Genomic DNA, 14,664 nt, shown 5'->3' on the forward strand with positions numbered 1-14,664 from the left:
GCTCGCAACAATTTTAGTAAGCATTATTTTATAACCTAAAGGGTGTGCTACCTACAAGTTCCTCTACAGATTAGATAAATATGGTTGCCAGATTGGGTCTGTAAGATCACAAAATGAAGTACAGGCGCCAAGGTGCAGTGCACTCAGGTCACTACAGGTAGAAATTGTTGAAATAATTGTCAACTTATTGGAGTGTGTGCTAATAAGTCCATCTATAATTCATTGTCACAAATAATTACTGGTTAATAGACTGGGATCAAACCGGATGTTCTTGTGATAAAGAGAGCAAGTGAAGAACTACTCACAGGGTCTGGGGCATTTGCCTTAAAATGGACATCCGCAACCATAATGGAGATACAGAATTCACATGGGTAAGGGTGCCATTCATAATACTGGATTAATTTCGGAGTTCTGAGTCAAATTCACTTATGTTCACTTAAGTAAGGAGATGATATATGGTCTGAAAGTATGATATAAGGTCTGAAAGTAGTGGAGTACTTGAGTTTTACAGTTCCAGCTGGTGGGACCACCTAGTCCATTCTAGATTTGTAGAATTGTAACATTAGTTCTTGTGTGAGATTATCATCTACGACTTCACAAGTAATGAATCAATTCATTGCCTCCAGGCTTAATCTAGTGGTAAAATCTGTCTGTTTTTCTCCACTTATGTACGAGTCGGTTACATTTTTGTGTAATCGCCCCTTTATTTGCACGGAACCATAGACTAGCTCTTTCAGTACTACTGGCTTGAGGTTCAAAACATTCTGTTTTTCATTCACAGCTGCATATAATGTCCTGAAGCTCTCTTCTGGCGAACCACTGCAACATTCAAGGATTTCTTCCTTAAACAAAGCAAGTTGAAAGTAAGCTGGCTCTACTTTGAACTGCGCAAACACAAGGAGATGATGGTCGGAGCGCTGAAACTTTTCAGACACTTACCCACAGTCGCAGATCTGGGTTGAATCCATCATCGTTCTTAAGCTCACTTCGCCACCTCAGTTCAGACCCAGCTATATGCAAATCAGTCTTGACCCCGTGCCTCTTGGTATCAGTCCAGCCTGATCTGCCAAGCCAGGTCTTCCCTGAACCGGAAACAAGCATCCTGGAACCGGTTTCAGGGTAACACCCCTCATCAGCTAGGCTAGCTTGAATCCAGTGGCAAAGTGAGCAAGGGGCCCACATCTGGGCATACCCTGCCAACTTAGGGCGAAATAAGCAAACGCAAGGAGATGATGGACAGAGCGCTGAAACTTTTCAGACACTTACCCACAGTCACAGATCTGGGTTGAATCCATCATCGTTCTTAAGCTCACTTCGCAACCTCAGTTCAGACCCAGTAATACGCATATCAGTCTTGACCCTGTGCCTCTGGGTAACAGTCCAGCTTGAACTGCCAAGCCAGGTCTTCCCTGAACCAGAAACACGCATCCTGGAAGTCACAGTACTGCAGGATGTGGGAACGTCCTTGCACTAGAATTTCCAAGTTAGAGCACAACAACTGAAGGCATGAGGATGTTAAATGTTTAACAATGAAATGGAGTGCAACCGATACCTTTTATTGTGTTAAAGCATGCACCCAGTTCTTAAACTCAAGGTCACCCAAAAAAGTCTCCCTTCGCTAATTTTGCCAGGATTCATAGGTCATTGACCGTCTAGCACCACATTCATCATAGAAGTAATGAACTTCAGAAACTATAAGAAGTCTTTTAACAACCTCCTATCTGCTCTGGTTGTATTGAAGCTTATTGACAATATAGGGGAACTATTTGGCCGAGCTCACAAGTCTCCATTGGGTGTTAAAACTATTGATCCTCAGTCTCTGAAGATGGCACCATCCAGGATGTTTGCGTTAGGGGAGCCAGTCCCCACTTTCCATCTACTATTATGCTAAATTAGATACAAATCTTACACTGAGCTCGCCCAAAACCTCTTTATGCTCAGTAAATACCATTTGTGTGTCACACTGTCTACCACCATGTGATATCGGCTCTTCACTCTTTGACAGTGTGAAAGGAGCGGTTATCGTGTGACACCCCGCAGTGCCTTGTGAGTTGGCAGGTCTGATCTGCCAAGTGGTTTAAACAACTCTAGCAGTAGTTCCTTTCTGTAGCACTCTCCAAGAAGTAGGTGGTCAAGCTGCAACTGATTTTAACATTTGTCATATGAGACCAGACAAACATTCTACTTTCGCTACTTTAGTCTCTCAGCCGGGGCTACTCAGAATTGAATTTTACTACTTCTAACTGAACATGTATGGGGTTTTAGTCAGTTGGGTTTAGTCAGTGCTGTTCAGGATTGCCTAACTACTGACTAAGACATCTTTCTCAAAGTATCCTTGGGAAATAAGTGAATTAATTAGCTATTTCAAGCAATGGCTAACTCCATAATCGTCAAAGGGGCTGAATTATGGTCCCAGCCTCAGGTACAAACTACACAAGTAAGATCACAAACGTATCAACTCTGGAACTTTAAGAGGGAAGAATACATTTTTGAAAAAACTTAAGTTGTAGGTGTGAAGTAAACCAGTCAGACATCAAAGCATATCATTTCTTTTTACTAGACCTTAGGCTAGGTAGAAGAAAAGATCAGGAAACCATTAAAATGTGCAAACTTTCGATTACACAAATAAAAAGTGTTAAACTTGATGAGCCACCATTTCCATACACATTTAACAACAAATGATAATCTTCCCACGGAAAGTTGTGAAAGGAAGATTAGATCAATTGAAAGGACGGCAGCACCTCAGGGTCAACTCTCACCTAATAATTGGAAGACTATCGCCCACAAAAACAAGCATTGGCAAATGTACATATTTTCTGGGGTAAACAACCGTCACCCCGCATCCGCAACCCTGCATGCTGTTACAACGCCGTTGTAACAACAATGACGTTATAACAACACATACCATTACCCCGCAAGTCATTACAATCACTTGCGGACGGGGGAGAAGGTGTTGGATATAAAATCCAACATCTTCCCTACAGTCCGCACAGACTGGAGTTGGAATAGTACATTTTACTATTGCAACACCTAGCGCCAACCCCCCCCCCCCCCCCCCCCCCCTCCGCAAGTCATTGCTCCGACTTGCGGGGTAATGGAATACGTTGTTACAACGTGGTCGTTGTGATGGCTGCATTGTAACAAAATGCGGGGGTAATGGTATGCGGGGAAAAACAGCATATTCATTTTCTCTCCAACTCTTCTTTGCTGATGAAGTTTTACATTAAAAAAGGAATTATTACCAATGTCAACAGCATTCCAAAGACAGAGGGGAGGAAAATGAATCTATGATGGAGTGGAGATAGGAGTTGAAAAGAGAAGGGAAAATCTATATTGAAAAGAAGGAAGCAAATGATCATTGACTCTAAGCATAGTGAGAAGGAGAGCGAGAGAAGTAAAAATCCTACTTCGCTCTATCAAGTTCAGAATCCAATTCTTAACACTTATAAAGATGGCACTCCTCCATAACACATACTGTTCAGAAACATCAAAAAATGACTCACCTTTTGGTTGATTGGCGCAGAACCACACAGAGGATGGTGCCAATTTCCATCTGTCAATCAACTGTAATGGACCTCTCCCTCTAAAATACTGAAGAGCAAAATAAAATTAAATATTAAAGGGCCAAGTTATTTAGAGGAGTTGGCAATGCTGTAAAACAGGTGATACAAGTTAGCATTCCCTTCCTCACACAAAGATTTGGTCCTGCAATAAAAACACATGGGGTAGTATCTCCCTGGCGTTGACTTCTGAAAATGTGATGAATTTTGGCATTACCTCAATCTCTCACAGCATGTTTAACACACAAGAGAGCTTGAGGGAGATTTGTTTGTCCCGCCCCTGGGATAACCACTTGTTAAATTAGCGAAACAATCATCTCCAAACCTGCCGCTGCATTATCTTTCCATGCAAAGTAACCAAGCTTTGATATCACTTAATTGGGAACAATGCTCTATGTAAATCCAATGGTAGCAATAGGTGTGGCAAAAGGTCTCTGTGGGCTTTCATCAGGAATAAAGAGAAACAGAGATTGATAGTGCTAAGGAAAAATGCGTACAGGCTAGTCAGAATATTCATTTTCAGCACATCACAGTAGGTGTACTACAGTCCAACCAAGCTCCAATGCGTAAAGTTAAGGAGAATAGGAGAACTTACAAGTTGTGCAAAGACTTAGGCAGTCCTATAAACTGGGTTTTAGAGATTGGAGAAAACCAATTTGAGAAACGAAAGACGTTCTCAAGATAAAGCAACAAACAGTAAAATCTAGGTAGATACCTGTAACTGTACATCAAGATAGACAAATGCTAACAGAGGACTACATGTGTTTTTAGGGCTGAAGCATTACTGATGATAAAAGGACAGTAACTTACATGGGTTTACACTGCTTCACCGAATTTGTCAACCTTATCCGAACAGCTTTTTATTAAAAAGGTCATACGTCAAACTCAGTAGATTACAGGTTTCAAACTTCCAGAACTATACCATTGGTTACAGCGGAATGTGAGACCTTGCATTATGATGACAATGACTTGTCATTGTGCATTACATAGTTCAGATGAGAGAAGGACCCTAAAAACAACCAATCTAAGGGGTGGAGGCAGGATACATTTCCAGTGATCTTGCTCCAACACAACCCTATGCAGAAACCACACAGACACATTAGATGAAGTTCTGCAACACAACTTAGAAAAGATATTCTCTTTAAGACATGCTTAAAAGTGGCAATATGTTTTATTTATAGAGAAATCTCTTAAAACTCCCATCATAGTGTTTTCTTTTTCACTGTACAAATAAACTTTCCTATGGCATGTAACTACATTAAACCTGCTCAGTGTTAGTTAATATTATTTTAAAAACAAAAGGAAGTAAAAACATACAGCATATATAAAAAAACAAACTACAGTCCAGCCTGATATGAGCCACCTTGAAATAACGGTTTCATTAATCTTAACAGTTGACATGAACAAAAAGACTTTTAAAAAATATGGACATAAAATTACCCACTTGACACCCTATATTGACTGAATACTTAACCTAAATATGGCATCTCCTAATGATAGGTTTGGGAAACATCATGTATTTTAAGATATTTGGAGGTCTCAGATAATCTTGTGTCAGGGTCCAGGAGGATTTATCAATCAAATAAGTGGGATCCAAACTCAAAGTTTCCAGTAATCCTTTTATCCCTTCAACAAACTAGTTTCTAGAGAGTCCAGTTATCCCGGAAAGAAGTGATATTCAGTCACAATAGGATTTTATTATTTTAGGTCCTAGATCATATTCACTATTAGGTCCCTATCCAAAAGGAATGTTTTGCAAAGTTTAGTCTGATCAAATTCCTTTATATTTAATAAAACATTCAGCGCCTGACTTTTGCTAGTATATCTCAAGAGGATAGTTACAACTCTAACCTAATGGTTTGTATTACTGTCAAGGCTGGGAGCAATACTTTTTCAATACCCTCAGCTTCGGAATACTTTAAATCTATCATTCAGCATTAAAATGTCACAACCATATAACACCATTGGTACAACTTTACCGGGAATAGCTTTTAAAAAAAGAGGGCTAATTGATAACCCCCATGTATAATATTGAAAAAGATCAAAGTTGTCAGTATACTAGAAACCCATCTTTGTTTTCCTCCGCTGTGAATACCAGGAAGAGACAGAAGTCAAAGTCAGACCAAAATATTTGAACTCCTTAATTCCTTCCAGTATGCTTCTTGCTAACCTCCAAGAGCCTATGGCATATTTATGACCACAGCAAATAAAATGTTTTGTTGATATCACAGTATATTTTTAGAGCATACTTTTTCTTATGAAATCCTACTGAGATTTAGGACTGGATTATCAACAAAAACGGAACGTCCAATTTGAAAACGTTAAACTTTGCGAGAAAAAGAATGTGATTTAGCAAATGTGGGTGGAAGATTGGCCAAAAATAAGTAGAACAATTTTGGGAGCCAACAAGAAGACTTTGTTTTAAGCATTTATGATTGTCATGTCATCAATTAATCTCCCATTATTCAATTCCTCCTGCTTAGACCCATTATTTGAACATAAACAGTTGTAAAATTACCAAAAGCCCATTGGAATGCACCACCTTTGTAATGTGAACCAAAATAAGGGTGCTTAGACATGTAAATCATTGAGCCATACCCAGCTACAAGAACACTGGCCAACTGTGAATTGGTCCTACTGAAATCCTGTTTGTTGTTAAGGGCATCAGGCACTTTTTAGCACGCCAATCATTGAAACTTCTCTGAACAAATTAAGAAAAGAAAAATATTATTGGACACATCTGTTAATGAGATGAAATATTAAGATGCAGGATCATCTCTATTTTTTTAAAGGGTTTGATTACAGCACCCTTGCAAGAATAGGGAATTGTTCCACTCAAGATAATCCATCTATAGAATATGTACAAGTGTTGAGCCGACAACCAGGGTTTTTCCTTTACACAAAAGCAAGAAAACAATCAAAGCAGGCTGCTCTGAAGAGGTTCATAAAGTTATATGTTTAAAGACCGCCTTTATAGTTACATAACTAGGCATCTGCCTAGGACGCTCCAAACCCCCAATATTGGAGAGAAGATATTGGAAATATATGGATTAATGGATGTTACACTCCATTGTTACATGAAGTGATTGGATAGCCATATGTGTATTGTCCCAGGGCAAACCAGGATCCATAATCGAACAGTATGGAGCATCATCTCTTTCCAATTTCTACTTTAAAAAAACTATCCTTTTAGTTTTTATGGTTTGGCACCACTACTGTTTTTTTCCATAAAGAGTTTAATATTTGGTTAATTTTTAGGTTGAAGCCTGCCAGACAGCACAGTTGTCTGGTTTGTTAGCAACATCTTGGGGACATTCGGAAAGCTTTCCTCAGAATGCATTCCAACCACTGCTTTGTATCTCACATATGCTTGATTTCTTTTTCCTGGCTCCATCTGTTTTAGGCTGTCCAGCTTGAGTTTGTCCATTCCGTTCCAAACCCTATTTATTGTATTCTTTCACTGATACTGGATTTCTGAATAAAGGCCTTTAAATCTTCCAGGGAGCTTGGTGTTTACTTTTCTTTCTCTGACTTCAAAGTGAGATGATTTATGTGACAATCATGCTGGCTACTTGGGGTGTTTTTGAGGAAGACTGTATGATGTTATTTTTTTCAGGCACACAACTAAATTTAATTGTCTGTTAATGAATTCTGCTGATATTTTAGTATATATTAGAATTATAAAAGCACAAATGAAGCACATTTAGGGTAATTCTGAACTGTGTTGGAAACAAATATTTTAATACGAACAAACAAATCAATACACTAGGTGATGCAAGTTCCACAAATTATCATTCATGTGCTGTATACCGATAAAACTGTATGTCTGTGCAATTGTAATGGTTGTTTCAATTGAAGATGGGTTGTTTAAAATGACAGCACGCTACCACACCATGCATATGTCACTTTACCCCACTCCACTCTGTACCACTCCAGTCTACCCTGCACCACTTCACACTGCGTCACTGCACTCTACTCTGCACCATTCTACTCCAAGCCACTTTACTCTGCGCCATGTATTCTACACTACACTACTAGGAACCACTGCCCTCTTCGCCACTCCACTCTATGCCACTGTACTCAGCAACACTCCACTCTACTGCACTCTACACCACTCCACTGTGTACCAGTGCACTCAATGTTAATCTACTCTACGCCACTCTAATCTACACTGAGCCACTCTACGCAACTGTACTCTACCGTGCACCACTACACTAGTCAGAAACAATCTCCTCGGCCACTGCGCTCTACTCCGATCTAATCTGCACCTCTGCACATTACGCTTATACTCTAAATACGCCACTCTATTTTACTCTGTACCACTGTATTCTACTCCACTGCTCTCAACACCACACTACGCCACTACACTTCACACCAATGCACTCTATGCTACTATGCACAACTGCACTCGCAGACAGTCTATTCTGCAACACAGCACTCTCTGGCACTGAACTCTACATCACTACACTCTACCCTGCTCTACTTCCCTGTACAACACTGCAATCTCCATCACTGAACTCTACTCTGCACCACTTTACTGCACTCTGCACCAATACACTGTACACCAATCCACTTTAATCGGCTCTGCATTGTATTGTAATTGCATTTATATAGCTCTTACTGTCCCTGAGGAGGCGTCAAATCACTTTTTCGTTGAGTAGCACGCTATTCCAGGACCCAAAAAGGATTAGTGTTGAATTAGTTTAGTGAAATATGAAAGTAATTAAAGTGGTGGATAGATTAGTGAGTTATTTGGATTCGGAAGGATAGAAGAGGAAAAAAGGTTTGTATTTATATAGCGCTCATTACCCCTGATGTGGTGTTGAAGCGCCTTTTTTGGGGGGTGGGGGAGCAGTAGCACGCTACTCCGTAAACTCATAAAGGATTAGTGATGACTTAGTATAGTGAAATATGAAAGTAATTTGAGTTGTGGATATTAGTCAGTTACTTGGAGTGAGAAGGATAGCGGAGGGATAGAAGGGGGAGAAAGGTTTGCATTCATATAGCGCTTGTTACCCCTGAAGGGGTGTTGGAGCGCTTTTCTGGCGAGTAGCATGCTACTCCGGAACCCATAAAGGATTAGTGCTGAAAATTAGTATAGTGAAATATGAAGTAATTTGAGTGAGGATAGGTTATTCATTTATTTGGACAGAGAAGAGTAGTTGCAGGATAGAAGAGGTAAAGAGGTTTGTATTTATATATCGCTTGCTACCCCCGATAGGGTTTGAAGCACATTTTGGGGCGAGTAGCACGCTACTCTGGAACCCATAAGGATTAGTGTTGAATTAGTATAGCGAAATATGGAAGTAATTTGAGTGGTGGATATGTTAGTTGGATAGAGAAAGGTAGCGGAGGGATAGAAGAGGGAAAAAGGTTTGCATTTATATAATGCTTTCTTACCTCTGATGAGGTGTTGAAGCGCTTTTTTGTCGAGTAGCACGCTTTTGGAGGTCATAGCAGTAGGAGGAGGCTTTTGGATGAGTAAAAAGGGGTTGTGGAGGGGAAGAGTCAGAGGAAAGAGTTTAGAAAGGTTTGTTTTGGGGATCGGTATAGTAAAAGAGGTGTCAGATGATGCAAGGAGGGGTACAGTAAGGGCGAGTCTAGAAAGGGTTATTTTGGGGATCATAGTAGAGGTATGGGGTTTGGGATAAATGAGAGAGTGAGTGTAGAGGATATATTGATAGATGTATAGGGTGAGAAATAGGTAAGTGCATTGGAAAGAGTAGTAGAAAGAAGTTTGCGATGAGTCAGAAAGTTGGGTTAGAAGACATATTGAGAGAAGTATAGGGTGAGAAATACGGTAGTGCATTGGATAAGCTGAATTGTAATACTGCACTCTACACCACTACAATCTACCCTATGCCACTCCATTCTGAGTTACTGCACTCAACGCCACGTTGCTCAAAATCAAACTTTACTACGCCACGGCACTCTACTCTAATCTGCTCTGCACCACTGCACTCTACGCCACTATACTCTGAAAAGCTCTATGCCACTGCACTATACGCCACTATTCTACACCCATTGCACTTTACTCTTCACCACAGCACTCTATACCAATGCAATCTACGCTGCTCCACTCTACTATACTCTACTGCAATCTATGCCATTGCACTCTACGTCAATGCACTCTATCCTGCTCCACTGCACTCTACGTGCTCCACTTCACTCTACATCACTACTCCACTCTGCGCCACTCTACGCCACTACTCTATGCCACTGCACCCTACCCTGAAAAATCTAATCTATGCCACTGCACTCTAAGCCACTGCATTCCACACTGCGCCACTCCACTTTACCCCATTCTACTCTAAGCCACTCTACTCTACTGTGCCCTACGCCACTCTACTCTAAACCATTGTACTCTATGACAGTGCCCTTGTCACTTTACTAAAAACCAATGCACTCTATGCCAACTACTCTGCACTCTACGTTACTATACTCTGCAACACTCTACACCATTGCTCTATAGGTCACTGCACTATACACCAAACTATGTCACTGCAAGCTACGCCAATGCACTCTATCCTGCGCCACTGCACTGCACTCCACTTCACTCTACTCTACTCTGAAACCATCTTCTCTATGCCACTGTACTCCACTCTACGCTGCTGCACTCTATGCCACTACTCTATGCCACTGCACCCTACCCTGCACCACTCCACTCTGAAACAATATACTCTACGCCAATGCACTCTAAGTCGCTGAATTCCAGCCTGTGCCACCACTTTACGCCACTCTACTCTGCCCCACTCTGCTATGTCCTACTCCTCTACTCGAAACCACTGTAACCTACGCCAATTCACTCAACACCACTCTACTCAAAACCAATTCACTCTACGCCAACCACTCTTCACCACTGCACTTTACATCACTATACTCTTCAACACTCTACACCATAGAGCTATAAGTTACTGCACTCGACACCACTCTAGTCTACCCTGTGCCACTCTACTCTGCACCACTCTATGCCACAGCACTCTACAAGACTGCACTTGAACGCCACTGCACTACACACTTCTCTAAGCCATCCAGCTCTACACCATTCTATTCTACTCTGCCCCACTATAATCTATGCCACGGCTCTCTGCGCCACTCTTCGCCACTATAATATTTTCTGCACCACTACACCCTATGCTACTCTACTCTGTACCTCCGCACTTTACCCTACTCCACTCCACTCCACAACAATCTACTCTACATTACTGCTCTACCCCACTTCTCTCTACACCACTAAACTCAAAATCAATGCAGTCTACGCCACACCACTCTGCAGCGCTGTATTTTATGCCACTTCACTCTAGGCCACTGCACTCCAAGATACTACACTCTATACCACTCTATAAACACCACTCCACTATATACCACTCTACAAACACCACTCCACTATACGACGCTCTAGTCAACTCCCTCTATGCCACTCCATACCATTTTACTCCACTCTGTACTGCAACAGACTACTCCACGACAATTGAATCCGATCCAGAGCACTCAACTCCACGCAACACCCTCTACGCCACTCCACGACAATATGCCACTCCACTTTACTCTGACCCTCTAGTCCCTCCACAACACTACTCTACGACACTCCACTCCCCTTTACCCCACTAACTTTTAGCCATGCTCGTGTACAACATGACTACAACATACTGGCACAGCCAATCACTCTCGCTTGGGCAAGACTTGTTGGCTTTGCCAATGCTTGCTTCCCCTTCCTAACATCCTTGAAGTCTGACTTTTTTTGCTCTTTTTAATGCTTTTCTCGCTTTGTCAAAGCAAATATTATGCCTGTTGCCAGGAGTGCAACCCAAGTGATAAGTGATCTGATCACTAATCAATTGTCACTAAAAGCAATCCACAACTAACAATATTATTTGTGCATACCAGCTTAGATGGTTCATAACCCCGCCAACTAAATATCTTTTAATCAGATTCTGATATGAGACTCAGAGTATTGCACGGAGTGGTGTTTTGGGAATTGTACCCCAGGCTTCAGGGTATAAACTGTGGTAACCAGTGAGTATCAGCTCAATGACAAGAAAGAGATAGATAGATAGATAGACGGTAACCATCATCAAAGTCACTTAAGTAGAAAAAGGAGAAACATTTAAGGGGAAGCAGCACAAAATGAATTGGGTACAGATCCTTCCATTTTTAAGCAAGTGCCTGTGGCTAGTCACTCAACAACTGACCATTCGTATGAAGCAAGTAAAGATCTAGGAAGACTTTCCCCATTTTTTTTTTCAGTCAGCAGGGAAGACTACACTGATAGAAATTCAGGGGGCATGGCATGGATGCCGAGGCGGATGGCAGAGTGAGCGCCGAGCTCCGCTCGTGAACCCCGCAATTATCCTGTAAATCGACCCCCTTGGCCCCCCCGAGTAGCCATGGGGGACATGAATGTGACTGGTAGCTGCCCTGGAGGGAACCAGTGTTTTTGGATGGCAAAATCCGGAGATATGGAGCGATTTTCGACCGGTGCCGGCCGTGGATAGAAGACTTAAGATGGCGGCGTTACCCTCGTAAGCGCCCACTCAACCGGCGGAGTAGTGAGTGACGATGCTGGCCTAGAGTGTGGGGCAGATCTCCTCGAGGACCAACTAGGTGCATACGATAACTGGAGAGAGTGCTCGTGTGATCGCTGGGTTGGCGACAACCGGAAGCCTGAGGTGCTGGAACGGTGGGGCCTACGATCGACGGACCGGGCGGCCATTTTGAGGGCCTGCTACGCATTAGCTTGTCCTGCGTCCCGATGGGCTGCGGAGGGGCCCTGGAGGCCGCTGATATGGGCAAGCCCAGAGGGAGGAAAGATGGTGACCCGCAACCCTCCGATGCAGAGGGCTCAGCCCGAGACGAACAAGACGCATCCGGGCCATCGCAAGACCAGGGACTTCAACTACAGCTCGATAAAATCCTGACCGCCATATCGGAATCTCGCACTGCTCTACAACAGGACATTGCACAGGTGGCGACTGGACTGGGCCTACTACAGGTAGATTACTCGAAGTTGGCACACAGGGTGAAACAGGCAGAGATCAAGATTCAGGAGATCAAGCCGCACTAACTTAAGGCATGGCGAGTGTTCTGGAACGGATCGCAGTGCTGGAAAAGCGGGTGGAGGATGCGGAAGGGAGGAATAGATGGAATAACATTCGAGTGGTGGGCTTGCCGGAAAATATTGAGGGATCCGGCATGGTGAATTACTTGGAAACCTGGCTGCGAACAGTGGTGGCCCCGGAGGGCTTATCTTCCTTCTACACCCTGGAGCGTGCGCACCGAGTTCCCGCAAGACCATCGCAGCAGGGGCGCCCTCCTCTGCCTGTGGTGGCGCGTTTGCTGCACTTTAGGGACAGGGACTTGCTGCTACAGAAGGCCCGGGTGGATGGCCCATTCCAGGTAGACAATAGCAGAGTTACTCTGTTCCCAGGTTACTCGATTAAAACGCAGCGGCGCCGTATGTCTTTCCAGGCCATCAAGAAGAAACTCCGCGCGGAGGGGATTCAGTACTCCTTGCTATTCCCGGCCAAGCTGCGCATTGCTCTGGAGGGGAAAATTCATTTCTATGAAACACCGGAGGAGGCATGGACATGACTGGAATCTTATAAGGCAGGTACAGATGGACAGATAGCGGAAGCACGAGAACTGGCTAGAGATTCCTTGCCCAGTCGATCCCGGCGATTGAGGCGCCGTAGGAGGGACCTGCAAAGACCATCAACTTCGCAGACTGAACTGGAGCGCAGGGGAGCATTGCAGGCGGTGACGGAGATCTGCAGTCCTCCCCGAAAGGATCAGACTTGGACACTGACAAGGGGCAATCGGAGGCGGACTAGTCTGCATCGGACAGTTTACATCTGGCACTAGTTACTCCTGGGACGGCGGATGGTCTGTTAGATGAGTAGACTTGATAACTCTAACGTGATGTGGGGGGGTTGGCACTAGTTAGGGACAATGCAGGGCTTGGTAGTACCTCCTAAGAACAGTTAGATGCGTGGCACGATGGGATTCCATAATGATTCGCTATACGAGCTACTGAGTGGGTGGGGGATGGGGGGGGGGGGTTCGTTTCAGGGGGATTCTGAGCTGGAAATAGGGCGATGTGCTGATTTACTACTGAGTACTTGCTAGGCTCTATCCAGCCCCACCGGATGGTCCTAGTTTATCTTCCTTAGCTTTGTTGAGGCAATTGTTGGGTTGGTTTGGATGGGATTTACTATGTTGGTGCCTGTTCTGGGAGGGTGACGTGCTGGGTTGGGTGGGTCTGTTGGGGGAAGGGTTTGTTTTGGTTACAGGGAAGAAGGAGTAGTTTCTGTCCTGTAACTCCAGTTCTGTAGTAGGGGTATCTCTGTTATAGTCATAATCTAGTGAATAGTCCCGCCCATGTGCGTGGACCCCGGCAATCAAAAATAATCTCTTAAGTTGTCAAAATAATGCAGAAACTGCAAAGACACTTAAGAGAGAATTTAAAGACAAATAATGCAGCCTATATCCACAGGCTACACTGTCCAGTACTTCAACTAGAAATTCCACCAAAAAAACACCACACACAGCACAGCCTGCTAGTTTCTACCATAGAGAAACCTGCCTCCCCCAGTCAAAGACTCAGGAATGATAGAGAGGAAGGTAGGGACAGACAAGCCCCATAGGCTGCCATTATGTGGCTTAAATAGGATACTGTGCCTTTAAGAGAACTTTCCAGAACTTCTCCCAGTATCCCAGAATGCATAGCAGGTCCCTCTACTTTCAGTTCTTTTTGAAGGCGAAGCACGCCAGACCTGTCGCATTCTTTACATGATGAAAAATCTCCACCGGGGAGGAGGGCGGGCGCTTATGACTATAACAGAGATACCCCTACTACAGAACTGGAGTTACAGGACAGAAACTACTCCTTCTGTAGTAGGGGATCTCTGTGTATAGTCATAATCTAGTGAATAGAATGGCAAGCCCATCCCCACACCAAAGCGGCGGTGGAGAATAAATACATAACGCCACTACTGTGCGAACAAATTCCGCAGCGAGGCCTGGCCAACCTGAGCGTCTGCCCTGGCGTCAGTGTCCAGGCAGTAATGCTTAGCAAAGGTATGAACAGACTTCCAAGTGGCTGCCA

At 43.5% G+C, this 14,664-nt stretch overlaps 1 protein-coding gene across 1 annotated transcript in view; it reads right to left on the reverse strand.

The window, feature by feature from the left end:
- Positions 1–14,664, reverse strand: part of LOC147677886 (mitochondrial inner membrane m-AAA protease component AFG3L1-like) — a 365,672-nt gene that overhangs the window by 334,246 nt on the left and 16,762 nt on the right. Inside the window, exon 2 of the mRNA XM_086945781.1 lies at positions 3,504–3,591. Coding sequence (XP_086801907.1) covers positions 3,504–3,591 — 88 coding nt within the window. The remainder of the gene's footprint in view (positions 1–3,503; positions 3,592–14,664) is intronic.

This window comes from Lissotriton vulgaris, chromosome 12 (genome assembly GCF_964263255.1).
Source record: "Lissotriton vulgaris chromosome 12, aLisVul1.2, whole genome shotgun sequence".
NCBI classification, from domain to species: Eukaryota; Metazoa; Chordata; class Amphibia; order Caudata; family Salamandridae; genus Lissotriton; species Lissotriton vulgaris.